Here is a 27,866-nt window from a genome sequence, read left to right as displayed (position 1 = left end):
CTTTGTCAGAAATGTTATTTTACAGGAATCACTAAATATGGAAAATGGGCTCTATTGAGCACAGCAGAGCTAATTTATGTGCTCATCGGTCAGATTGTCGTTACTGGCTTTCATTCATGAGTGGAACTATTTCTGAAAAAATATTGTTGATTTAAATGCACACGCTAATAGGATTACAGAGTTACCATTCTGGCTCATCTTCTTTGACTTCTTGTGGAAAAATCCTTTTCTCTCAGGCTGTTTTTCTGGGGTGACAAATGGAGCCATACATAAACCAGAAGATGATTCACCTCTTCTCGCCTAAAGCAAGATTGTGTCCTGCCATAGTCACCTGTCTTCATAGCTATATTCTGTATTAACTTCTGGTTATGGAAGCATATTTCCTTCCTATCATATATGATCTGTGGTTAGTATGGATCAAAAAGAGAAGCCTGATGTTTTCTTCTGAGTTGCTCTGAGAAGCCTTTCCCTTTCCCCATTAGAGATCAGAGTTCTGCAGATGAGTCCGGTACTGCAGGAGCCTGATCAGACAGACCTCCCCTCCCATGTGTGCTCTGGGGAACAGGGAGGTAAAAATAAAATGCCTTGTATTTATGTTCCAGCAGTAATTCCTACTGACTCAAGGGGGAATACAACTGTGCCTCTAAAACGGGTCTATGAGATTTTCGTTTTTCCTTTCACCCAAGGTTGGACAGAACTGGAACCTTCTATTTTTCAAGTAAAAGAGCTGTATTTTTATAGACGTCTGTTCATTTGAGCAACAACAACAAATATTTCATGCCTCCAGCAGTGCAAAAGCTCTGAATGTTAAAGCTTTTCGGTCTGGCTGAGTATCTGTCACAGTCCTATTGCCAGAAGTTTCTTGGAGGTTTGCTTAGGGGTGTTTTGGAAACCATCATTTCTTCTGTCTGAATGAATGGTTTGGCCCGGAAATCAATCTAGCCACACTAGTCTGCTGACCTCCCTACACCCATTTCGCTTCACCAAATACCTTTTTTTAGATGCGTGTGTCCCGGAACGTTGGTGGCAGGACGACTGCTCGCTGCAGCTCTCTGCCGAGCCCTGATGTTCCTGCAGACCCACTGCAGCGCAAGGGCAGCCACTGCTTTGTTGGTCCTTGCAGGCAGCAGCGGCTGCCTGAATTACCACGCAATGTGCCGCTGCATCTTTTCCAAAGTGCTCTCTGGCTTTTCTTGAGCAAACTGTTTTTCCAAATAGCTCTACCAATACAGTTTGCAAAGCACATACGTGCTAGTGCTTTGCAAGAAGAGCACGGTAACGTGTCCTCCTCTTCCACTTGATCCACCTGGTGTCTGGATCTCAGGCTAGTATCAAGTGTCACGATTAATGTGTTTGTAGCCGTACGTGCCGTGGAAGCAGTGGAGCTACACAAGCACAGCTTAGGAGGTTGTCTCCAAAGTCTTCCCTGGTAGATTTTTTTGTGTTGCATGTTTCTGTCTCATTTTGTGAGCTCTGCTCTTCCTTGAGCTCCAGTCCTGCCTCTGCGAACGTGTTGAGGTGACCTGCTTTATGTGCAAAGGAAATCATTCTCAGCAGGGCTGGCAAACAGCAAGTGTGACTTGCTCACAAATGTGTCCATATTTGCAGTTCCTTTAAAAAGGAAAAGGAAAAAGCTTATGAATATTGTGTGTGGACTCTCGGTGTGTTTTTTGGATAGTGCATGTTTGGCAACGGTGGGAAGTGGGACGATGAGATGGGAGTGCTTTGTACATGTGTAGTGTGCTGGGTAGAGCAAACCCCACCTTGAAGGGCTCTCATGGTGGCCGGGGAGCAGGGAGATTTATACCAGCCTTTCTCTTCCACCCCCCTGCCTATCCTCCAGCCAGCGGAGACTACGTTGCCATGTACAGGCAAGATAAGGCCACATTTCTGGTCTTGGGCTGCATGGGCCAAGTGAAGCCCAGGCTCTGTCCCAGATGCCTTACAGTGGTTAGCCAGGGCAGTCCAGTGGACAAGGAGAAAGAAGGAGACTTCATATCTGCCAGGGTTGCATACAGCATGGCACGACTGAGATTTACTAAGCCCCTGGTAAATAGCCTTTTTCATCACCAAAGGCATGACCTTGAGTGGGGAAATCCAGAGCCTCGTTCAAGTGGGATCATTGCACGGTGTAACACACCTCCCTCTGGAAACCTTTGGGTTGGCTTTCATCATGGCTTGTGGCTCTGGAGGCCTGATGTTCGGTCTGCAGAGGTTTCCTGGCTCTGGGTTAAACTTTGGACAAAATTGCTGCAAGCGGGCAGGGTAGGCTGTGGGCCAGCTCGGGACTTGGGGTGTTTCTGCCCATCTGTTGCCTTCCCCGGGATGACAGGGGACAACGACTGACCGTCGCTTCCCCGGGACAGCTTCAAGCGAAGAGTACTGTGGTATGAGAGGTGCTGTGTGTCTGTCCATGCCCCGGCCATGGCTGTGCTGCCTGGGGAAAGGAGAGGGAGGCAGCAAGGCCAGGGCCTGGCCCTGCTCGTAAAACCAGGGGTGTTTCCTGGTGGGAAGGGAGGTCCCTGCCCCTTCCATCACAGACGTTGGGTTCCTGGGTTTGGGCCCTGCCTCGAGCCCGCCAGGCTGAGGTAGGAATGCACATCTCCGTAACAAATCCTCAGGATGGATGGGGTTGTCCCAGGCTCCATTTAGCCTCCTATCAGCTCCTTCCCTTACTAAAAGTTAAATTGGCAAGGTGCCATCGACCGGAGGTAGGGGTTTGGACTGTGTTACTTCCAAGCTGTAGTAAAAACCTCTCTGTACATTAACCAATTGAGATGTGAGAAGATCAGCTTGTCCTCGGTTCTCCTCAGCCTCCCCCAGAGCCCAGTCCCCAGCAGAGGCAGTGAGTCTGTGATATGGCTGCTTGCCCCAGATCATCCCTGACAGTGGCAGCCTCCACAAAGCCATCACTTCCAGCATTTCTCCTTCCATGACTGCAGCCCGGCTCCCTTTGCACCAGTAATTCCCAAAGTTAATCCTCCTGCAGCGGCAGCGGGAGCGTGGGCACCTGAGTGCACCCTGCTCGGCGCAGCCCCTTGGCGAGGAGCCCTCCTGCTTCCCCTGCCGCCAGCGGGGCTTTTGGTGCTGCTGGGGGATGGAGGGGCGAGGGCGCTTGCAAAATCAAAATCACGAAACCCTGAATGCTGCTGACGCAAGGTGCGCGGATAAACTCCCAGAGCATCACGTGGAGCCTGCGAGAGGAAACTATCTCAAGCCTATTGAGTGGAAGATAAGCTGGCCACTGACAAATATTATCTTGCGCTAGTTGATTTAACATCACTTCGTGTGCATGAAATAACATCAATGGGAGCTGGCTAAACCCAGGCCTTTTTGAGATAAGACTGCTACTTTGCCCTTATGGAGGAATGTCAGAAAAACCCCAGCAGCTCCACCTGGGATCCGTCCTCCTCCCAGCCCCTCTCACGCGCACTCCTGTTGTCAGAAGACAGATGATTTGGATTTTCTTCCTGTCTGGGAAATGAACTTTGACTTCCTCTAGCTTGTTGCAATTATTTCCGCGTGTTCTAAAAACCTGACTTTTGACCTCAGGTATGTAATAAATTATCAGTTCAACTTCTGACTGAGGCTGTCTATGGTTATGAAATACTATAAAATATTATAACTCTCACGGTCTGCATTTTACAAGCTGGCAGACAAGGCAGGCTGCAATCTCTGCTCGGTGCATAGCCGGCTGGGAGCAGCAGCTCTGCCCAGCGGGGTAGGAGCTCTGCATGCAGGCAGCAGGAACTGGCTTCTAAAACACTATAGGTAAGGATTGTCTGGGAGAGTAGCTCTCCCTCAGCATGTGTACTACCCAGTATCTCTAATGATACTTACTGCTGAACTGAGAATATCTGGATGCACCGGGCTATTTCCATGTGCTGTAACTTATGTTTTTGTTTTCTGCTGGGGCAGATAAAAGATTCAGAGATAACCATCTAAAAATGTTTAATAACATCAGCTGTCTGCTTTATGATGTACAGTCTGAGATGTATCTTACAGGAGTGTGACAGTTTCTGAATTCTGTAAAAAAAATTTTGTCTTAAACTGTGTGGGATTAAACATCTCCGTCCCTGATTGCTCCTGAGGAGGGAGTTGCCTTGCCATGGTTTCAGAAAGGTGAAAGCAGGGCACTTGTTCCTAAAGAGCAATTGAGAAGTCTTCAAGCAACTTGTTTGCTTTGGTTTTAAAGACTTATTGACATTGGCTCATCTTTGGTCTGTTGCTTTTGGGGGGAGTAAGGGAGGTTGCACCCATTTCTAAGGTGCTAGTCTGAACGTGTGTAGCAATAATTGCAGTTGGATACAGTTCAGCAGAATCTCCTGCTTGGATATAATGGAAATATTTTTAATTTTAAGCCTGCCTTGTACCTCCTTCTTGGGAGTTTCCTTCGGTTTGAACAATTTGTCATCTTTTGTAGTTGTTCATTCCAGTTTCTTAGTTCTAGGGAAGGTGTGAAGTCTTCTGACAAATTGCTTTCAGGGGCAAAGGAGATAATTTTAAGGTGCTTCAAATAACCTTGAAAAGTTAATAAGTAGTCTAACTAACAGTAATGTCATTGGCGTCTGGAAATAGCTGAGAAACATTTATGGAACTGGAACCTGAAAAAGTGTTGGTGCCTGTCAGGTCTCCTGTAGTAATCTGCTTTTTGTGCTTATTTTCTTCCTGACAATTCACAATGAAATCTGTGGGAAGCTGAGAAATTCAGCACTTTGCATGAAATTCAGGCTTTCATCAGAAACTAGGTAACTTTGCTGTTTGCCATCTTTCATAAGGACAGATAGCATGGTAGGAAAGGAGAGAAGTGTGTAAGATTGTGAAAAATGCCTGTTGCAGGGCATACTCCTCTCTCTGGTATGCAATTAAGTTTACACAATGTCCATAGGTCACAAAACCTTTCATCGAGACAGGTTGTATTTTGACACTTTAGGACTGCCAAGCGTTTGATGTGCACTAGGAAATAGAGGAGGTGCTGGTATGGTCTCTCACCTGCATTGTTTTCTTCCAGATGCATATTCAGTCTCTTCCAATGACAACGGCGGCAAGTCTGATTCAGTGGCCAATTTACAACCTCAGCCATCCCTCAACTCCATCCAGAGCTCTCCTGGCCCCAAGCGCTCGACCAACACCCTGAAGAAATGGTTGACTAGTCCTGTGCGCCGGCTGAACAGCGGGAAGACCGAGAGCAACATCAAGAAACAAAAGAAGGTGCGAGATGGCAGGAAGAGCTTTGACCTCGGCTCACCAAAGACCGGAGATGAAACCACTCCTCAAGGAGACAGTGCAGATGAGGTGTGTGTTGGCGTTTGCTGCAGGAAAGACCATATCTCTGATAGGCTCTTCTGTGGTGTGTGATTCATGCTCGAGTAAACACAGTTCCCTTAGGGTCTAGAGGGAACAGCGAATTGTGTAAAATTGCATTGATTGAAGCTGTGTTGCAGACAGCATTGTCATCCAAAGAGCAATGGAATATATAGGGAAAAGCATTTCAAAGTCTGCATATATTATTATCCTTTGACTATATATTTTTTTTTTTAATAGTCTATTAGAAAGCTGCCAAGGATAGAAATGAAGTTATTCTTGAGCAGCTGTTATCACTTTTTGCTGACGTTCATATCACTTTTATCCTACTGTGGCAGTGTAATTCCTTATTGAAAGAAAACACTCAGAGAAATAGCCATGTTTCTGTTAAATCTGCTATGTGTTTGTAGCCGCAGTTTCTCTGCAGGCATGTTCTTTGCCAGAATGGCTCTTTCCTGATAAAGTGAATAAGGAATTACAAGTCAAAAATGGAGAAGATACTAACTGAACACAAATAGAGGAACACATTTTAAAAGATGTACATTGAGCTGTTTCCATTTAAATTAAAAAATACTTTTCCATCAGCACACAGACAGCTGTAGCTACCCTAGCTGCTTGGGTGACCTATAAACTGTATTTCTGTAACTCTTAGAATGCACAAGGATTAACCGGCAAAACCTTATGTCTTTATTGCTTCTCTTCCATGATGCTTAGCATTATCTGCAATTCTTTCCACCCAACGCAATACTGAGCCAGTATTAGTATTAACAGACTCAAAGCCTGGTGGTAGGGCTCAGATATCTAAAAAGATAAAAGAAACCCATCCCTGCTTCTAATTATATTTAACTTTTTTTCAGAAGAGCAAGAAAGGTTGGGGAGAAGATGAACCAGATGAAGAGTCTCACACACCTCTTCCTCCTCCTATGAAGATTTTTGACAATGATCCAACCCAAGATGAGATGGTAAGACCTCGCCTGCTACATCGGTTTGCTGTTTAAGTGCATTTCTCACATAGCCATCTCGCAGTGGTTTCACAGTGGTCTTCTAGTATCCAGGGCCTAGACTTGTGGTTATAAGAGACTCCTATGTGCAAATCATAATATAATACCTTTCACCAACTGGATCTACAAATAGTGCTGGATAAGTAATTTAGCCCTGGCATCCCATTTCATGACAGGTCGGTCGTGCACTTGTGTTGTGTACGGTCAGAAATTCCACTCAGGCTGATAACACGTGTTCTCCATGGCTGTTTTAAAAGTGCCATTGGTGTCTGCAGTAGCGGCAGAAATGGTATTTGGTGGCAGCCTGGGCCTGAGGAGTAGGACAGATGGTGGAGTCTGCTTAAATCCAGAAGTACCACCTTTACCAAGAGTTAGATAGCTTGGGCTCTCCACTCAGGCTTTGTGTGTGATTGGGGTCCAGGAACGTTGTCGGTCTGTGCCCCACCATCCACCCTCCATTCTGAAGTGCTTTAAAGCTTGCAGATGGAAAAGCCTACCCAGTGCTATCATTTGGCATTTTTGGAACATATGGCTGATCATCACTGAATAGTCCATCAGCTCCAGTTAGTGCAGAAGCCCGCAAGGTATCTAAGTTCCTCTCAGGAGGTCTGCCCATCTTTGTGCACCATGCTGGTGGTGGTAGTTCTCTGCTGTTAGCTAGGGTCCCTTGAATGTTAAGTCAGAATTTGCTGTGGTAGATGGTGCAGTGGCTTGCAGAGTCCTTCAGTTGCTTTCTTGGACTTGGAGTGAGAATCTCTGAATATGGCTATGACAGTGCTTTGCATTCACAGTGCAGGTTCTGTCTGCACGTGTCCTCCCCCACCCTTTCCTGGTGTTGTCGTCTCCCTTGTAGAAATCCATCCTCCTGTTTAGCTGTTTCCTGCTTTCCTGCTGGCATCTGTTTTTAGCACTGCCACTTCTGTATCTCTATCCTCTGATTGTAATTACTGCATGCAAAGAAGCAAGGATAGGGGAGATTAATAAATTGTCAGAAAAAACCCAACCCAGAACATTCTTGGGGAAGGTTCAGGCAGGAGTTTGGAAATACAGAGAGAGAAGGGCACAAATATTTCTAGGACTCAAGGAGCAGAATGATGGAGGAGAGGATGTGGGGGCTTGCTGCTAATCTGTCAGGAGATGTTATGACATTGTGGTGGCAGTGAGACCAGAAGGAAGCAGCTGGAGTCGTGGACTCTTGCCCTTTGAGTGCTGCCTGTGCCGCTGGCTGTCTGGTGAGGGGCAGAGGCGAAAGGTTGGTGAAGCGGAGCCATGGTAGATCCATGCCCAGCACAATAGCAGTTGCTCCTGGCTTTTTCCCGCAGTGTTTAGCTAAATGTTTTGGGGTTAGTTTGGTTTTTGGTTTTTTGGGGGGTTTGTTTTGGTGGTTTTTTAAAGAAAAACAAAACTGCTTTAGTCAGGTCACTATTTTTTATTTTTAACATGCCATGTGATTTCAGTATTTCTTAAATACATTTCTGACAGCACCGATGTTGTGGACCTAAACTGTTTTCCACTCCAGATGTCTAAGCTTTACAGAGCGTTTTGGCATCCTGTTTCTTCACCCGCTCCTAAAAGAGAAGATTAAATAGAGCAAGATGCACCTGAAACCCTTTTTCTCTCTCCTTTTCTTCCCCTACTCACTTTTTGTCACGGGGGAGAAAAACTTAACCTCACAAACATGGCTCCTGAATTCCCTGGCACAGGAGCACCACGTTAGCAATGTTTGAGTCATGCTGGAGCCAAAAGCTCTTTGACGGTGTTAATTTGGGCAGAGCTCCCTGCTCATGTCCTGCTACTGCTTACAGGCATGGGCTTAGGTTGGACCAGCAGCAGCATGGGGCAGTAGCAGTGGTAGGTAGGTGGGAGATGTCTGCACGGTAGGGGCGGTGGCACCTTTCCCTGAGCCCATCTGCAAGGCAGCAATAATCATGCCTCGCTGCTCCTGGGGGATCTTATAAAGACAAATTGTAAGATATCTTCATATTAAAAATTCATACTTTACTTCCTGGGAAATAGAAATACCATTTTTCAATTTGCCCCACACAAACCAGACTCTTGTCAATCACAGAAGGGTTTTATTGTACCCTGAAAGACTTGTAGGCAGCAAATGTTTCCATGCTCCCTTCAAAATCCTACAGTTATTTACTTTTCAGAGATATTGAGCAATTTCAGTTAAAAGAACTGAGAGCAACAGCTGTCTAGTGCCTCCAAAAATTGGACTCCTCCTGCTAGTATGTTTGACAGTTATCATCTATGTGTTTGTCCAGTATCTCTTCAAAGTCCCTGTTTTCACTCTTTTTTTTTCCTAGACATGTCTGTCTGCACTGCAAGTGAAACAGGCTGTCTGAGCTTTTACATTTGTATGAGACTCCTGCATTACCAGCCTAATTCTTCAATTACCAGCCTGATTACCTGTAGTTTTTGTTGTTGTTGTAATTAGCACTGTTGATTAGATGTATTATTTGTGAAAGACAAGATGAGGAGTGGCAGGCTGTTCACACTTCTGCTTTGTCACAAGGCTTCTGGTTGGGATTGGTCTCCTTTGCCCTTTTTTTCTTCTCCTGGGGCTGTGTCACTCAACATGAGCAACCTTCCCAAAGGGCCATTTAAAGAGGCGGACAGCTGCCTAATTCCTGCCATCACATTTCCACGTCTCACTCCCCAGCACTATTTAATCTCAGATGCGTGTTCGTTGGCACCTGCACGGTGACTTCGCTGAAATAGGTGCTCTCCAGAAGACCTTTATTAAGTAGCTGAGAGATGGATAAGCTTTTTAATAATTTTAATGCAGAATTTATAAAAATTTAGCCATGCTTTAGTCCGTGTCAGCCTGCCAAAAGCAGGTTATCAACGGGCTTATAGTTTTAGTCAGTGCTTGTATTTCCTTCAGAAGAAATGTACATACAGGTGAGCTAAAAAATACCAATTCCCATAGCTATCACATAAGTTTGGGTTTTCAAAGTGAGGTTTCTTAGGACAAAGACCAAGGGGTGAAGAGGCCCATATAGAGCAAAAAACTTAAACCAAATCTGAATATTTCACACAGAGGCCAGTCTTTGCAGCGCCATGGGAGATGCATGGGTAGCACATTGATGAGGTCTCAGTGTTTCTGGAGATTTGTAACAACCAGCAGCTATTAGCTGTGGCTACCTGAATGTGGAGACATCCAAAGACATGACATGATGTCAGGCACCTAAAATCGAATACCTGTGACCAACAGACAGGCATAGAGAAGTGAGACTGAAAATATTCTAACTAATGTCAATAGGGAAAAGTGGGCATCTCCAACGAGTGTTTCTGCCCTCCTGTGCCAGGTACCTAGGATAGATGAGATACGTAGGGGTGTTTTCTCTCCACTGATTGCAGAGAGGGGAGAGAAAAGATACACATTTTAGATGGCTGAAGTTGCATGAATGGGAGGTGTCATCTGAGTTCATTTGGAGTTGCAGTTGATCTGTGGGGAAGGGAGGGGGAATGATTTGTTCCCCCCTGCCTCCCTCCCCTATTGTCTGTAACTCCATGTGTACCTTGTACTTAACTGCATTTATTAAATATGTATGTATGGGGCAGGGGGTAATTTCTTGCATCTGCAGTAAGAAGATCAATTTTCTGGAGCCTGTGAGACCGTAGCTGTCCTTTCAAGGAGGAACCAACAGACGTTGAGAGTATTGTAGCCTGGTTGCAAATCAGCTTCAGTTCTTTGATGCTGTTCCCTGGTTCCCAGCCTTGGAACTGCTGCAGGGGGATGTGCAGCCAGAAGTGGATGGCAATTCTGTGCTAGTCTGATGCGGCGACACTCACTCACTTGGCCATGCATGTGGTCCTCTAACCTTCCTGCTCCCCTTCCACGTTCATTCTCCTGTCTCAGAAGCTGCTTCACTGACCCCTGGTTTCCTACACCCTTCTCATCCTGCTAACTTGCTTTTCCTTTGCAACCTGGTGTCTTGCAGTCCTCTTCTTTGCTAGCTGCTCGACAGAGCTCCTCCGATGTCCCAACTGCTGCGGACCTTGTCAGTGCAATAGAAAAGTTGGTCAAAAGTAAGCTGGTAAGTTTAGTGTTGTGAAAACTGTGTACACAACAGGCCCCTCTAGGGAAGGGCTTTAAAGTCTACCTCTTGTCTCTGGTTTCCTTGCTTTCCACCTTCATCTGCTATGCTTTTATTAACCCTGTGTGCTCTGCTTCTCAGTAGAGTATCTAATATTTTTGCTCTCCACGTGAGATGAAGCCTACAGCTCACGTTGCCATGTAGACTCTGCGCTGCATAGTCAAAAGGTGCTTTTGGAGCGGGCTTTGCAGAGTATGAGCTACTGTACTGTACGCTTTCTGGGGTCTTGCTGGTATTCTTTCAAGTATTTTACACAGTGGAATGTTTTTGTTTTGTTTTAAAGCTTGTTCTGAGGCACAGGAGTTTTACTACCCAACATGCAAATTTGTTTAGTATTCTGGCTTCCCTGAAAAGACCCTCTAAAGAGTAGAACTGCTTGGAGTATCACAGCTGTGCTTTAATTTTACAAAGATTCATGTGTTGCATTTAATCTGCCTTGTCAACTCAATCTGACAGGGAGTGGAATAAGCGATAAAAATGCTCTGGGTTTAATTTGTTCAAAAATTTCAGTATCGTGCGCTCTCCCTGTCTGGTCCCATGTCTGCTGGACAAGGACTAAATCCTGTTTCATATCTTGGGTTCTCTTAAGTTTGCCCTGAAGCAGTTCAGAATGTTAATATAAAAGCTAAACCTTTTTCTACATGTCCCAGGACCTCTAAGATTAGGTAAATGCTTGCTTCGAGCAAGTTTAACTTAATTAACAAGTCAGGATTAAAGCAGGGTTATGATGAGCCTACAAAGGTTCATTTCCTTACGTCTACTGGAAGGATGAAGAGAGTAAAATCAAAACAAAAAAACCCACAGTGATCATTAAATTACTGTAATTCTATGCAAGCAGCTTTATCTAGCCAATCATTTCAGAGGGTTTTGGTATTTTCTTGGTTTGAGATGCTGGTACATGAAGATAGTCTGTGTTCATGGGGTGCTTGATAAGGAGTAAGTGGTGAAGGAGCTCTTTGTGACATGGGAAACCGAGAAGGACATTCCCAGAAAATTTACTCAAAATAGTTTATTCCATCGAGGGACTAACAAATTGAAAAGTATTTCATTAATCCAGTTAGATGCATTTTCAGAGGATACTTTTTCTCTCCCCTGCACGCAGGCTGTTAGGTCAAATGCAATTACTTTCTAGGGATTTGGGGGAAACTTTAATTATTGTGGAATGTTACTATGTATCCATCTATTTCTGTTTCATTTTGTGTTTTACTTCACTACGAAGAATCCCCATTCAGTCTTTGGCAGAGAAACACTGACCACGTGCAGCCTGACACTGGTTCTGATTGACATACCAGGATATTTTCAGGTTGTTTTGAAATAATTTGGAAGAGCTTTCTCATCCTGGGGCTACTGGAACATCTTTTTCCACCTTCTGGCAAAAGGACATCTCTGTTGAAATGCTTTTTGGGGGGGGTTCTTATCTCAACTTAAAACTAGTTTGGTTGTGTTACACTAAGTCCTGTGGGAAAGCATTGCTGAATACTCTGCTTGGTTTTAGACTGCAGTGTTGATTGCAGAACTGACTTGAAACAGAAGATAGCACTAATGCTGGAGTTCAAGGATAATATTTATTCTATCGTTCTTTGGGGTTTTTTTAGACCCTTGAAGGAGGATCTTACCGAGGAAGCTTAAAAGATGCCACTGGCTGCTTAAATGAAGGAATGACGCCTTCAACTCCCCCACGAAACCTTGAAGAGGAACAAAAAGCCAAAGCAATGAGAGGCAGGATGTAAGTTGTCTGGCTGGTTCTTCTTTCTGAAATATGCACACAAGAAGACACATAGCTGCACTGAAAGAATACTTTGTAGTCAGTGAATGAGCATGGAACTGGGAGTAAAACTCTGAACTCTGTTCTGCTTGCTTCTGTTTTTTCTTAACCTGTGAAAATACTTTATAAAAGCACTTGCACACCCAGGAAGTTCATCATCACTCTTTAAAATGTGCAGCTTTTACCCCAGATAGCAAATACCTGTTGCTGTAAAAGCCTCTGAACAGCTAGAAAAGTATTACTGAGATGTTTGCCTTGGTAATTACTGCGTTGCCGGAGGTGAAATCAGCTCTCAAAGGGGGATATGTGGTTGACCTTGTTAGTTACCTTCAAGGAAAAGAACAGAGAATCCCACTAGGATTTTTTGAATGAGATAATAATTTTTTGCCTGAGCTATTAGCAAACAAGGGGCAGAATTCAGATGCATTTGTGGTGGAAACATGCCACCGAAGAGACAGTTTCATCTGGGAAACCCTCATGTTCATGGTAGTGGGAGAGGAAAGAAATTGTGACAGCTCATGAAAGTTGTTTTTTAAAAATATCTGTACACTCCCATAAATGTAACAGAAATAACACTTGTGCCTTCAAAGCTTATCATGATTAAAGCATTTCTTAAATGCATGGTTAGGCTGAAGGACACAGAGAATTGGGGAAACAGAATCAAGAATTATATGAAAGAGAGCTCAGGTAGCTGTTTTCTTTATACTGCCTCTTACACTAATGATGCAATGCAATTATCTAATCAAATCATACATTGATGGGAAAAGTAACGGTCCATACAGGTCTCATTGGAGTGCATGGTAAGGTGAGAGGTGGAAGAACAGCAGCCCATTTGGGAAAGATGCTCAGAAGGGAAGGAAACCAAGTCGGGGAGGACAAGGAGGTAGTTAAGTGTAGACAAGGAAGCAGGAGCAAAGTGTCACAGGTCTGTGAAAGCCATCATTTGCTCCTGCAGTTTGTTGCAGGAAGCCAGAGGAGCAATACAGGGAGGGACTGGACCAGCTCCCAGCAGCAGGCAGGGACATGACACCCCTGGATGTGTCTCTGAATGGCAGAAGTTTTCTACTAGGCAGCTGTCAGCCTTCCCACAGGGAACATCTCTGCCCACGCCTGTCTCCTAAAAGCTCTTCAATATTGCAAGTTCTTAGGTTTCTCTGGTAGCGATTCGTTAATGAGACAACTGGCAACTAACTGCAGGTTGCAGTTTTAGTGCAGAGACCTTTGCCACTGCAAGCATAGATACCGTAACGCTTCCGAGCGTGTGAGGCTTCTGGCAGGGGGACTGGCAGCATGTTACGCATAATTAGTGGCTGCCTCCGTCCAGATTTCCTAAACGCCAGGATGTTTAGGAGCACCTGCTAGTGGCTTTCAGCACAAGACATCTGTCTCCTCTCCAGCTTCTTTGTGTCTGTGTTCTGTATCTCTGCGGCTTGCTGTGTTTAATTCCATAGCCATATGAGGCAGCTGAGCTCCAAACTTGAGCTGTGACTCCTCATTCCCCACAAACCAGCAGCTAAATCCTTGCACAGGCATGGGCGGTAATTTCCCGTGTCTCCGGCAGCACGTGCGTACCAGCAGTTAGCCTCAGTGTTAGGAAACCCTATTCCATCAGACTTCATTGCTACATTTCTGTGAGCACTAAGGCTATAGTCTCATCGAGTAGTGTCATTCAGTATAGATTTAATACAGAGTTACCAAGATATCCAGATATTCAGACTCATTCAGAAGTGAGGAGGCTCTATCCTTGTTCCAGTTCATGCCATTTTAAATACAGCTGTGTAGTCAATACCTGCTGGTGACCAGGGCAGGCACTTTCCAAGTAACTGCCTGCCCTTGCTCCGTGTTATCGGATGAGGAAATGAGTGAACTTGAATTTTTGGCAGCATGCATTTTAGAAACCTTAAATTTGGGAGTACTTCTAAGGTCCTGTGTCAGGTAGGCTTCAGAGAACTAATAGAGAGGGTCAAGGTCGATTTTTCTGCTTGCTGGGAAGAGGGGAGCTGGGGGAACGCCGGTGCTCAGTTTAAGGCGAGTAGTGGAGATGCAGACCCTGGTTCCTACAAGAGGTGTAAATTTGCAGATTTAGTCTGTTCACCTGATAGACTCCTGGACGCTGCACTGATTTTTAATTCAAACCCACCTGCCTGCATGTGCAGCAACATTAAGTAGTACAAGTACCTGCTGGTTCATTTTTAGAGCAGGATTTGGCCAGATGTTATCCTTGCAGTAACTCAAACCAAAGGAGTCCGGGTGTGGGAGAGGCAGTGGGCAGATGGGAGAGGTTCTCCCCATCTTTTCAGCAGCTCTCTGTGTTTGCGGGGAGCAATGCAGAATGGAGGTGGTGCAAGCCGAAAAGTAACTTCTCAGCATGCCTCCCCGCGCGGAGGAGACGTGGCAAGCTTTTTGCAAGGGCACGGTAGGTCAGCCAGTGAGAGGGGACTGTACAACATACGCTTGTTCGGCCACACGCTGCTGCTTTATAAAAGAGCAGCCTTTTGCCCTGCGCGTGTTTACTACCCAGGCACACAACTTGGCAGGGCACTTCGGAGAGCACAAGCATCTGGCATCACCGCTGCCAGCCCTGCCTTCTGCCAAGGGGGCTGGATTTCACTCTCAAATGAACAAGAAGCTGTTTGACCTCTTCCTGCCACGTGTCTTAGGTATCTCCTCCGCTCTGTCTGAGCAAGGAACACGTTGGGAGCGCAGCGGGAGCAGGATTTTTCTCAGTAACCTCTCATAACTGGGTCTCTCCTTGCAACGCCAGTCTGCTTTTTTTTTTTCCCCTCTAGATATTTTCAACCAGGCTTTTATCTTAGCACTGTTTGCCCTCAGCCCTATCATTTCAAGTGGGTCAGTCTGCTGCTTGATGTGAACGGAGTGATATTAGACATGAAAGCACTCCTCTATCTTGTTAGCCTTGTTACTGCCATAGCAAACTTGAGCACAGATGGAGTTTATTTGTCATGTGCCAAATCTATGTATTGGCGTAACTGAGAGGCAAACTGTCTGCAGCAAGCTGTAACTTTTTGAAATTATCCTCGAAAGAACATTATGTGATTAGTCAGTTTGACTTGCAAAGGAGGGGCTTTTTTTAGCTTGCTGTTGTTTGCATGCATCAGGCCTTCATTAGATGACTCTCCTACCCAGGATTATTAGCTCTGAAATCAAGTGTAAAGCATTTGACACCCACACATAGATTACCTAGTCTGAAAGATTAAGCTCTTGGTTATGACGGGAGGGGGGATTTGTTTTCCAAGTGTTTGAAACTTCCACATTAAAACTTAATTGATGAACCTTGGGCAAAGCCAGAGGGACTGGGGCAAGAAATCCTCTCCTGCTTGCTGCAAAATGGGTCAGGACATGTCTCCATCACTATCAGGAGGGCTGCATGGGGGCTGGAGGAGGGCAGAGCAGGGAGGGGTAGTTCAAAGCACAGGCAGCTGGTTGTGCTGCTGCTCTTGCACCATCCTGGGATGTGGGGGGAAGAGGGGTAGGAGGAAAGAGTGGTTAAGAGAATTGAAACTACCCTGACCTGAAATGTGACATTTTTGTCATTTACATTCCACTGAGCTGTGAGTGAGTGAAGAGTGAGTCGTGTTACACGACCTGGAATCATGGTGGGGTAATAAGTGGTAAGAGGAACAAACAGTAACGTCAAGGAATATGGTCAAATATGTGTGCGTTCTGTTTTAATTTAGGTTTGTCTTAAACGAGCTGGTACAGACTGAAAAAGACTATGTCAAAGACTTGGGAACCGTTGTGGAGGTGAGCTGAAGCAAACCCTGCTATGCAAAATGTTTTCCCACTAAAAAGCACCATGCTGAAAAGCGACAACAACAAAAAATACATCATGAGAAACAAACTGCTTTATTTTGCACTCTGCTTCCATGGTCCCCTTCTCATGTTGACAGAAACAAGAAGAAATGCCTTTGGAAACTATTTTTGTTTCCATCTAACAAATGTTGTATTTTCGGTTTCAACTCCAGTGTGCAAAGGTTTTTCTTGGCTACCCTGCTTGTGACAAACTCTTTCTGCTCTAATGCAGCCTTGAGGGCAGTGGTGGAGGGTAACGTATGCTCCTACCACCCATTTCGTGCATTTCTTGCTGTCACATTGAGTAATGGTAACACATACTTTACTTGAGTTTGCACCTGGACTAAAGTCCTGTGTCTGAGTACCTTTCCAGAAGCTGGGTTTGGATCTGTGCTGAGGTGTGTGTGTGGCTCATGGATTATTGTTTTGCAAAAAGAGATAAAATAGAGGGCTTTTTTTTTTATTTGCCTCTTTTTTCAAAAACAGTTACAGTTTTTTAAGCTTCAACTTGTAAAGACCTGGCTGATCCCTGGGGATCACCTGTCAGAGTTAACTCACATGCAGGGTCCACTTCTTTTCCCAGCAAGGACTCAGAACTGAAGGCACATGATTGAAGTGGGCTTTCGGCAATGTTTTTGGCATTCACTAGTCCAAGAAGAATTATCAGCCCATCTAACAGTGATTTTCAACAGCTTCCAAACTTTTGTGTTGTCTTCTGTTTACATCATGCACCACTGGCAAACCTGACAGGGCTGCAGGGCTCCAAAGGCTTATAAAGAAACTCTCAGGAGGTGTGAGAAATCCTATTCATGTGACTCTTCAAACTTACTGCTTGGCTTTGTGCTCCCACAAAATACTGAGGGTGGTGAATGGAAGAACTCTGTACAGAGTCTGCCTTCTTCCTCTTACCAGAGAAGCCAAGAGCTTGATAAACTACTTTTGCTTAACTTTTATCTTCTAATTGTACTTGTCACTTCAATGACATCTAATAACAGTTTGCATAAGTATTGTAGATATTCGGAATAAACCCTTTAAAGTTTTCTTTTAAGCAAACTGCAATTTAAAGTATCTAGATGGGTTTCTGGTTTTAAATTGTACAAAAGGTATTTTAAGTGTTTTCAGTGTAACAGATCCTGACGTTAAACTTCTGCTTCTTTGAAAAAAAAAAAGTGTAATTATGCTCCCCCTTCAAATGAACACTTTGCTAATCTCTGATCATTAATCCTAAAGGGCTTCATGAAGAGGATAGAAGAAAAAGGAGTTTCTGAAGATATGAAAGGGAAAGACAAGATTGTATTTGGCAATATTCACCAGATCTATGACTGGCACAAAGAGTAAGTTTTTGGTTTAGTTCCTTTTTAAGCACCTTTCTAACTGCTCGTCCATAAAGGATTTGGGGTATATGTGTCTCTATGTCTAAGCTGCTTTTAATTGAACATCAGCAGGTCATTCAGGACTGAACTTCCAAAGGACGCTGCCTCACTTTAAATGGTCTCTGTTGGTTTGTAAGTGCTGCTTAATAACCTCACAAATCATGGCTACCTTGAATCCTGAGAACATGTTCTAATTCATGTACTTTTAGCCACAGTTTCACAATACACTAGATCCTGATACAGGGCTTTGTCTATCCAGCCAGAAACGGCACAACTGCATGATGCAGAGCATCAGTCTTACATAAAATAATTTTTCCCAGTGAAAAAGAACTTTGGTGGGCTATAGCTTTGCACTGCCTGGCTTCACGGGAGGGTGTTTGTCATGCTGTCTCTGATCGCAGATACAGCCTTATGCTGGCTCAAACACCATGCCAGGAGTGCTGGTCAGAGTGAGAGAAACGTTGCACACAAGAGAGTCTGCTCTGTGTCAGTGCTGTGCTGCCAACAGCTCTGCCACTCCTTGTTGGGGAGCCACAATGAGAGGCTCAATGGGAGATATCACTGTGGTCCGTCCACAGCTCCTGACCTACTGCACATAAGCAGTCCCATCATGACTCCCAGAGACTTGCTGCTTGTGGGGTACTTGCTGGATCCTCAGAAAAGCTACTGAGGCTGCCATAATTGTTTCTTGTGTCACAGCTGTAGGCTCAATTCATCCCACTGATGAGCAGTAGCAATGCTGGAAAGTCACGGTTTCCTTCCTGTATCTTGTGGTTCTCAGCAACATGAACATCTTCACATGCAGCTGGTAGGATCACAAAGGCTGACCATACCAGTAGTATTTGGCTAATAGGGTGATAAAATGCAAATACCTTCAAGATCCTTCTCACATGAAAGCCCTGGCATGCTTGTTGACATGGCCTAGTTGATGCTTTTGACTCTGAGTTAGGAACTCTGTTCCTTGAAAATCTTACTCATCACAAGTAGATTTTGAAAAGCTGCTGGAAATACGAGGCTTATTGCAAACCCTGGGCCATTTCTGCTTTAACTTTATGAACAGCAATGTCTTGCTTATGGACAATATGGTCATCATTTCAACTCTGCCCCTCAGAAATACTCTACAGCTCCAGCTAACTAGAATTTGAGCATGCATGTGCAGACTTGAGCAATGGACACCGAGCTGGATCTTCCTTCAGCTCTGGACATTTCCCTCAGTCAGGAAACACAGTGTCCTTCCCATCATGTGTCCCACAGGTGCTTATCTCACAGCCTGGGCTTGTCCTTATGTTCTGACAGATGCCCTTGTGAGCACAAAAAAAAATGTCAGAAAAAGCTTCACCATATATTAAGTTGATACCAGGAACAGAGTGTTTTTACCAGTGCCATTCATTGTTTAAGTGTGATGATAGGAGTTTTCTGTAACACATAGGGAGGGATTCCCTATTTTTAGCTCTGTATATCTGGGTCAAGAAGTCTATTTAAATGCAGATTAATTTAACATTTATAGAGGATTGAGTTATGGAAGTAGCTATATCTGATGGTAGTGATAGCGATTTTTAGTTGGGACAGCTGTCCAATGTGCATCTTTTTTTGAGGTTCTGGGATTTCTTGGGACCCAACCATTGCGGGCATGGCCTCTCACCAAATCTGGCTACTGTAGCAAATCCATGGAGGCAGTTGAGACAGAAATCCTGCAGTGAAAAAGAGGAAGATCATGGAAAGGGAGATTGTCAGGATTTGCCTACCAGTTAGAAAAACCTACCAGTATTTCTAAAGTTTGGTTTAGCTGCTTTTACCTCACTTTTAGACATCCCAGTATATTCTTGGTAAGGGCGTTCAAGCTAGAATGAATGACCTCCCCACGGCTGCAGGTCAAGATAGAGACTGTGTTTATGAATTACTATTACTATTACGAATTACAGTATATTACTAACAGTAATATACTGAGAAACAGTGAAAAACAGAACATACCAAAACTCCACCAGCAAAAATGTGTTGATTTGTTTATTCAGGTAGAAACTTCTGCATCTCTTTCACATTGACCAGTACTCCAACTCTGCTCATGCAACTGAGAACTCCTGGTAAAGCTTCAGTTGAGTTTTCAGAAGAGTTTTGGTATATGGAAAAGTTTTACTTTGGGAGTTCTCAGTGAAGGAAAGCAACTCTTGCAATTAGTAACTGGCACTTTTTAAAAATTGAAACCACTATAATAGTAAAGAAGAGCAGATAGTTTGCAAGACAAGACCTCCATATTTCACAGCTCTCGTCTAATGTTTTAGAAATACCACCATTAAGGGCTGAAGCCAAGCTTACCTTTTCATTTATTATTGCATACTATAGCTAAAATTGCACCGATATATCTGAAGGACAACTAGTTTGCTGCTGGGATGACCTAAAGAAGTATTCTGAAATGTTGATATCCTTTCTTTCAGCTTTTTCCTGGCTGAACTGGAAAAATGTCTTCAAGAACCTGACCGTTTAGCACAGCTTTTTATTAAGCATGTAAGTTTTATTTTGTTACCACTCTCTAGTATAATTGTCATTTAGGGTGTGATGACTCCTTTCCGAAAAATCTGCTTGTGTCAACTTGATACTTTTACATGTCTAAACTTAATTTAAACATAAAGTAGCCCTATAGTTATGCATCTTCAGTGAGCAGCTGGATTGAACTAAAGCATTAATCATTGCCTTCTTGCAGACTTCTTATTTTAGGGGCGAAATTGATGTGGCTAAGGACATCTGCTAAAATATAATTATGGCAGGTACTTGCCAACTGCTGTGATTGATGTGTTCGTGTGACATTAGCCAGAGCACAACTTTATAGCAAATTTCAGACCTACTGGTGTGGAGACATCATCTCTAACTGGCTACCCCCATGGAAACCTCCCCTTGCCTAAGGTGCAGAAGTGGAGAACAAAACCAGTTGTCAATTTACTTTCCTACTTCTGCAAACTAAATCTTTGATTAAACAAAAAATAAGGAAGACCGAGCAGAACATCTTAGCAACTTTCTGCCAGCTTTTAATAGCAGAACAGAACAGTAGACAATATCTCACCAGGCTGCTGTGCATCTTGCTTTCACAGGAGCGGCGATTACACATGTATGTGGTATATTGCCAAAACAAGCCACGATCTGAATATATAGTGGCTGAGTATGAGGCATACTTTGAGGTAAGCATGGCTTATTGTACATTACTGCTACTTACGGCTGCGAGTCCTAGTCAAGTAGACTATTCTGTAACCTGAGGGGTTTGTCTAAAACAAACTCTAGAAGATTTTGATACTGCACGTGCTGCTAAAGTCTCTGCTATGGGAAAAAAATGTTATTATTTAGTTTATTTCAACTTCTCATATTGTTAATTTCTAATAAATATTGAATCCAGTACTGTCTGTGGCCCTCAGAGTGCCACAACTGCATTGATTTCTGTCCAAAATAAAATAAGACTTTTAAATCTGTATTCTACAAACAGGGGAGGAGGTAAAAGTCTTTGGAGCTGGGTGGTGCCTCTTATATAAATTCCCAATAACTTGGTCTGTTTCAGGAAATCTTTGGGACTAGACATATTTAGATATTAATGTGAAAGAAGCTTGTTTAAGAAGGGAAAGATGTTTCGCTTCACTCAAGGGCATGAGGCATGCGCTGCAGGACTTGTTTGTGAGCTAATCCCTGCTGCAGTGGAAGGAGCGGTCTCCAGACCTTGCAGCCCTGCTCAGTCAGCTCAAAGGGGGAAGGGATCCTGTGCTTTCCAACGCCTTCCAGCTCGGTCATGACTTTTACCCAGTCCTTGCCGAAATAGGATATGCCAGATTTTTAAATCCTCTAAAATTCCCTCTTGCAAACAAAAGATTAAGAACAGACCAACTTTCTGTGGAAATAAGTCTCTACTGAGACATTTTATCATGTTCTCTGTCTTACTCTGTGATTGTTTGCAATTGTTTTTAATCCTCAATTTTTAGGAGGTTCAACAGGAAATAAGCCAGCGGCTAACCATCAGTGACTTTCTGATCAAACCCATTCAAAGAATAACTAAATATCAGCTTCTTCTCAAGGTGAGTAGAAAGATGTAGTTTGGACTAAACTATAGTCTGCATCTTGCATTAGATGCTGTTATTTTAAATCAACCTTAGTTTTAACTGAGGAATAACTTCATCAAATTAAGAGGAAAGAGGAGTCTGCTTCTACATGGGCATACAATGACAGAGTCCCATGGAAAATGTCCAGAGAGCAGGAGGGCCACATCTGTGGGAGTCGTTTGCAATTGATGATAATCAAAATTTTTTTTTTCATTTACTATTGGAATTTTTTTATAGAAGAGTAAACTTCAAATAGGAATTTTCTTCCTCTGAAGTTTCAGAACAAACTTTCATTCAATTTTCTAAAATTGCAATAGAGATGCACAGGAGTGTTACTAAAGCCTGTCTTTTGTCCTGAATGGTATGATTCTAATAAACACATTGTAACTGTAGCCTCCGTTTCTGAATCTCTCTCTTCAAATTCACTTGAGAAAGTTATTTCCAGAATATTCTGATGTGTGAAAATTTGGGGAGCGCACCGCAATTTTTTTCCTAAGGAGTCTGACCACTCTGGCTTCTGCTGACTGTATCCACAATGCCAATTACTCAGCATTTCTGAAAAGTCATCCCTAGGGGTCTCAAGCTAATGTCTAAAATTAGGTGTGTCTGAACCATACCCTGTAATCTCCAGGAGTACCGGGGTTCTGAGCTGATTTCTTCTCTTTTTTGAACTAGTCTCAAGCAGGCTGCCATCAGCCCACAGTTTTGTAATTGCACGCTAGCAAAGAGACAGCGGCATGTTCCCTGAAATGCCAAAAGGAAAAGAAAAATCTTCCAAGTGTGTGTGGTCTTGTGGCTTAAGACAGGGACCAAGTCAGCATTCCCAAGGGCTAATCCCAGCTTTGTTGTTTTTCTGTGATGTTTTCAGCAACCATCCACACCCCTTTTCCGTATCTATAAAGTGGTTATAATGTTCAGCAACCTCTGAAGATGAATTTATTAATATTAGCGAGTTCCTTCTCAGAAAAGCACATGCTGAATATGCTTTTTCAAACTGGCATCTTTTGTTTTCTCTTTCTGAAGTGCCTTAATGCAAACCTTTCTGCTTTCCCCAGGACTTCCTGAGGTACAGTGAAAAAGCTGGTTTGGAGTGCTCTGATATAGAGGTACGTTTCCACGTCCTGGACAATAGTGCTACGTTATCTAATGCTGCTTTATATGGAAGAATGAATACATACCCCAGTATTCCTTTGACAATGGTTGAAGATCCCACTGGTATTCTAAATGTGGTATTTCTCTCTAGCTTAAGTCAGAAGTAAAAGATGAAGGTGCAGTCCTGCATTGTAGGTGCATCATCCTCTTTTAGACATTACCATACATCTTCAGTGCATGAGGGCCTCACCATGAATAACTGCTAGCAGTGATCATGCTATTGAAGTTCGTTATTTGACACTTTATTTTTAGGAACCCTCTGATTCTCTCGTAACAATACAACATCCTTTTCCTTTAACAGAAAGCAGTTGAATTAATGTGCCTTGTACCGAAACGTTGCAATGATATGATGAACCTGGGTCGCCTCCAAGGCTTTGAGGTATGCATTTGCGTTCTGCTTATAATAACCAGGCAAGGAAAGGTGTTTTATCTTTCTGTGACTGCCTCTACAGTCTGCCGTACTCCAGGCTGTTTATCTAGTGCTTGTTCTTCTCCAGCACTGAGCTGCGTTCTTTGGTGAGGTTTTGAAGGTGGGGTTGATATACTTGTCACTCTAAACTTGTGACAATCTATCTATTGTCTCTTCAAAATGTGAGGTCTGTAAAAGCTTCTGCAAGCTTGAATTAGACTTCTTATATCTATTGCCAGAGCAAAACAAGTGGTGAACCAGACTACTCTGCCTATTAGTAAGGTCACATAGCATTAACGTGTTAACAGCTCCCTCGGAGTTCAGCAACATCCAGGAGGGGACTTGTGAGTTATAATCCCACAGGTTACAGCTTGTGGTTTGTAACTAAGCCAATGTAGACTTTGGCAGTTCTGGTGAGATGTCTTATCTCCAAAATGAGGTCAAGTTTGTCTGACCGTCTTATGCATCGTAACATTCCTGCAAACAGGTAGGTCCTGGTTTTTTGCATCTTCAGAGGTGTTGTGTCATTGACTACTGGCTTAGGGGGTGATGGAGAGCTCATGACTAGAGGGAATCCAATGCACTACAGTAACAAACTGCATAATGGGAACAGTGTTTGAAATGAAGTATACAAAACAGTCTACTTGAGACCTCTTGCTTTTGGTTTTATAAGCACAATCAGTGGCAATAACAACAAAGAAAACCTGTTATTTTCCTTAAACTGAGCTCTTGATTGACAAGATTGCTGCTTTGATAACTTAGAGGGGATATGCCTCACATGAATTCAGTGCTGCCTGGAAAACTTGGACTGCACGAAACATAGCAGATTGTCTTGTGGGATCATGGTGGGTCGGGGTTTGTAACGTTGGTGCCTTGTCTGCTTCTCAGGGCAAGCTGACAGCTCAAGGCAAGCTGCTGCAGCAGGACACCTTCTATGTGACGGAGCAGGATTCTGGAGTTCAATCTCGACCGAAGGAGCGTAGGGTGTTTCTCTTTGAGCAAATAGTTATCTTCAGCGAACTCCTTAGGAAAGGATCTTTAACGCCAGGCTACATGTTCAAGAAAAGCATAAAGGTGAGAAATACAGAGGGAGAGGCATATTCTGTTTGATGGTCATGTAAGGAAATCTTACCAGTTTTCTATACTGTGAGACTGGTCCATCCTGTCATAGGTGGACAAGAATTTGCAGAAAACATTTGCGTTTACCTTTCAGTGGATCAGAAGCCATTTAAGACTGTCTCTAAATAAACCACTGGGTGTCCAAATTTACTGGGTGATTTTTACAGGGAGCACAGCCAGGGCAGGTCCTCTGTCACTCATAGCTCTGAGTTAGCAAATACTGCTAGAAAGCCTGCAGTAGTCAAAGGAAGTATACAATATTGCTTTTAAGCATGATCATAAAAGGTGGAGGAAGGTGTAGTATCCAAGTCATCTTAGGCCAAACTGTAAGTCGATACTAAGCCTCTATGTGACATTACCGGAAATACTCTCCCTAATCGGGGGGGGGGGGGGGCTCTCAGTACAAATGTGAATGTTGCAAGAAGACAGAACGATTTCAAAAACAAAAACACACATAGTTCTACAAATGCAGCCATGAGGAATTATAAAACAAGCTAAACCTTAAAGAAAATTTTAAGAAATTAATTTTGGTTTAAAATAATCTTTTCAAATTATGGGGCTGGGACTAAAAGTAAAAACTGAAAGTAACCAGGGAAAATACTCATTTGTTTATTTGTTCGTTTAAGGGGTTTTATGCTTGTTTAACAAATGCAAAGTTAACATCTGAAATGGTAAGTGAAGGCGAATGAATGCTACACCTCTCCTGGTGGAACAGCCTTTGCTGTGCCTGCAGAAAGAGCAAAATCACTGGTTCATTTGAATGTCTTGATCATTCAAAGCTGAGAAACCAGTCTGGGATTGATTTCCTTTTCAAAGATACAGGTTAAAAAGAGATGTGGGAGAAAGCATTGTGTTTGCTCTAAATTTTAAATGGTACGTTAATTAATATGAAATAGGATATAACAATATCAGGTGAAATAATGCATATTAACCATGTATAACTAAACAAATCTGTGATAAACAGCATATTTACTGAAATGAGGGCATCTTCTTGGCTGACAGAAACTGCAGCATTTACTGAAAAGCCTATATCCATTTGCAAGTCAGTGTATTTCATAGTTTCCAACCAAATAGTAAGATAAAAAGGAAAAAACTGAAGTGTACAAATAAACAATCTTCTTGATTTAGATGATCAGCTTTGATTTTATCTTATTGCTGATTTAAATCATTATTAAAGTTGGAGATGGAAATGACATGAATAATTTTTACTTCAGTTTATTGTATGTATAACAATGAGGCTTTTATCTGCAGGAAACAATTCCTGAATTGTATATTGTAGATAAAGAGAGAAAAATAAATCTCTCCTAATGTCAATAAAATTAGCTTGCCTCGAGGGTATGAGTTGCTTTTCTAGTTAAACAGCCTATGAAAGTAATGCTCTTCCCACTGCCTGAGTTTAAAATTTTTGTGTGATAATTTTCCAGTCCTTCTTTTCTTCCATTTGGCAAACAGCTCGTTCTCCTGTTGAGTGCCTACAGCAAGTGTGGGATCCCCCGTGGCTCCATGTGCGTCTCCCCCACCGCAGCTTGGAGTCTGTGTGCCGGCAGCTCTCACATCCTGCCTCCCAGCCCCTGCTTCAGCTTCTGGCTGCTTTGGCATTTCTCTCGTGCTTTCCCAGAGATGAGCTGTGACCCGCAGTGGAGCCGGACCATTCTCTATAGCAGGACCATTCCCCACCTTTCTGCGCCTCGGGTATCCTCACCTTGCAGTGGAGCCTCAGCCTGAGCTGGGTGATTCCCTGGAGAGAGGCACTTCGTCCAAAGGTGTCACATGAACAGGCTGTCTCATCACCTGTCTTTCGTAACCCTGCCATAAAAGTGGGCATCCAGAAATTGTATCTGGTCTGAGTTCATGAGCCAGAGTTTGAGGAGGCTTTACACTGTTAGCTGGGACCAAATTTCTTTGATCTTGGTTCGAGTGCTGACAAGATCCTGCTGGGCAGGTTGAAGCCATCTTCACAGCAGTTATCAGGACAGACTAGCCGTCTTTGGCTAGCTTTGATACCATCTGCAGTCATGGTTTTCCAGTTCTCTGGGAGACACTCCCTGAGAGATATAGGCTGTTTCCCTGCTGGTCCCATCCTCCCACACAGCAGAAGGACCTAGCCAGCACTGGAGATCCCAGTTCTTTCCTCTGTGTCACAGCCACTGCTGAGCACTGAGGTCTCTCCGTTAGAGTAAGAAGTGCATATGACTTCAAATGCAGCCATTCTGGTCTGTCAGGGAGATGAGGCTCCCAAATACTGTTCTTCAAGGTCTGTCACACTCAAACTGTGATAGAAGCTTCATCATGATGTTCTACATTAGTGAAGAACCCTTCTTTCTTTATGCAGTGAGGTAGTTAGTGTTCAGAAATTGCACATCCCTTCTTGTAAATAAGTTGGACAGCAACTTATGCAACTTTCTCAGCTGGACACCTTTCAGACTCTCAAAATACCTAAGTGGGTAGCCTTGGCAAATGCATCTCCCTGAGACACAAATAGGAGGTTAGGGACTCTGACCTACAAGTCTTTTTCCTGGAGTTATACCAGGATAAACTTGCTTGCTTTGGCTATCAACCAGAGGAGCAAGAGGAAGAGCACTGTCCAGGGTCACTGTCTGTCCCTTTCCTTGTCCCCATGTCAGAGGAGTTCCTGCCTGTCCCTCTAACTTCACAGGGAGCCCCAGAAGAGAAGGAAGAGACTCCTTCCATCTTGCAGTTTGAATGCTGGACAGTATTCAGATGTGGACTGGATCTCTCCATACCTTGACAGATATTCAGAGCAACTGGAGATAGACTTCTTCTAGAGGGACGTTATTGCCTGAGTCTTTGGAGCTGTCTACTTTTGACATGAAGACTCTCTCTCTCTCTCTTTCTTTGAAAGGCTATGCCAACCTATTCTTGTTCACTATCATAGATATAAGTAGCTCAGGAAAAGTTAAAGTTATGGGTACTTTTAAACAGAAGCCTCACAAGGGCAGGACAGCAGCTGAAATTGCCATCCATGAGATTTCCAGAAAGAGTATTTGTGACTACAGTCAAGTGAAGTGATTGCATACAGATGACAGTGTAATCTGCTAGAAATAAGATCTGTTGGAGCATCAGGGGAGAATTACTCTTTTTGTTTTTTTCAGTGTATCCCTGTGCTTGGTCCATTCCATTTTTAAAATACTGTAATGACTGAGACTTTCTTTCCCGTGGAGGATAAGAAATGTAAACACTTACTTAGATTGGAGGAATTATAGACTTTATTAACATCTTAATAGGAACATTTTAACTCTATTCACAGGTTACAGTAAATTTTTAGCACATTAGTCAGGTCTATGTTACCTTAAAATAGAAGTTGTAATTCAAGACAAGGCAGGCGGATGTCTGGTACATCTGTCAGAGCTTTATTAAGCATCATATTGAAGCTTAAGATTTATCTGCCTAAATCTAGATGAGGCAAATTCTTCTGATTATGATGTGACAGTCTGTTATTGGACTCAATTATTTTCAGGAACTTTTCACAACAATTTCATTCTGATTCTTGAGTAATGTTAACTCATGCTCTATGTAATGCATGCTTACCTTGACTTGTTTCAGATGAACTACCTTATCATTGAAGAAAACGTGGACAACGATCCCTGCAAGTTTGCTCTAATGAGCCGGGAAACATCAGAGAGGGTCATTTTACAGGCAGCTAATCCAGAAATTCAGCAAGCTTGGGTACAGGACATCAACCAGGTCCTGGACACACAAAGAGACTTCCTAAATGGTATGTACATGGTCT

The 27,866-nt window shown here is 43.4% G+C and overlaps 1 protein-coding gene across 12 annotated transcripts in view; it reads left to right on the top strand.

The window, feature by feature from the left end:
• KALRN (kalirin RhoGEF kinase) overlaps window positions 1–27,866 on the top strand; it is a 534,671-nt gene that overhangs the window by 472,642 nt on the left and 34,163 nt on the right. For 11 of the 12 annotated variants that reach the window (XR_012044472.1, XR_012044473.1, XM_072875252.1 and 8 more), the window contains 12 exons: window positions 5,012–5,295; window positions 6,162–6,266; window positions 12,007–12,137; window positions 15,875–15,941; window positions 17,220–17,323; window positions 19,795–19,864; window positions 20,446–20,532; window positions 21,319–21,411; window positions 22,491–22,541; window positions 22,889–22,966; window positions 23,885–24,070; window positions 27,680–27,851. Coding sequence is in view for 10 of the 12 variants with exons in the window: in XM_072875252.1 (XP_072731353.1) it covers window positions 5,012–5,295; window positions 6,162–6,266; window positions 12,007–12,137; window positions 15,875–15,941; window positions 17,220–17,323; window positions 19,795–19,864; window positions 20,446–20,532; window positions 21,319–21,411; window positions 22,491–22,541; window positions 22,889–22,966; window positions 23,885–24,070; window positions 27,680–27,851 (1,428 nt within the window). In the remaining 2 variants the exon portion in view is untranslated. The remainder of the gene's footprint in view (window positions 1–5,011; window positions 5,296–6,161; window positions 6,267–12,006; window positions 12,138–15,874; window positions 15,942–17,219; window positions 17,324–19,794; window positions 19,865–20,445; window positions 20,533–21,318; window positions 21,412–22,490; window positions 22,542–22,888; window positions 22,967–23,884; window positions 24,071–27,679; window positions 27,852–27,866) is intronic. The other variant, XM_072875248.1, reaches the window with a different exon arrangement.

This window comes from Ciconia boyciana, chromosome 10 (assembly GCF_034638445.1).
Source record: "Ciconia boyciana chromosome 10, ASM3463844v1, whole genome shotgun sequence".
Lineage (NCBI taxonomy): Eukaryota > Metazoa > Chordata > Aves > Ciconiiformes > Ciconiidae > Ciconia > Ciconia boyciana.
This window is presented reverse-complemented; position numbering and strand designations above follow the sequence as displayed.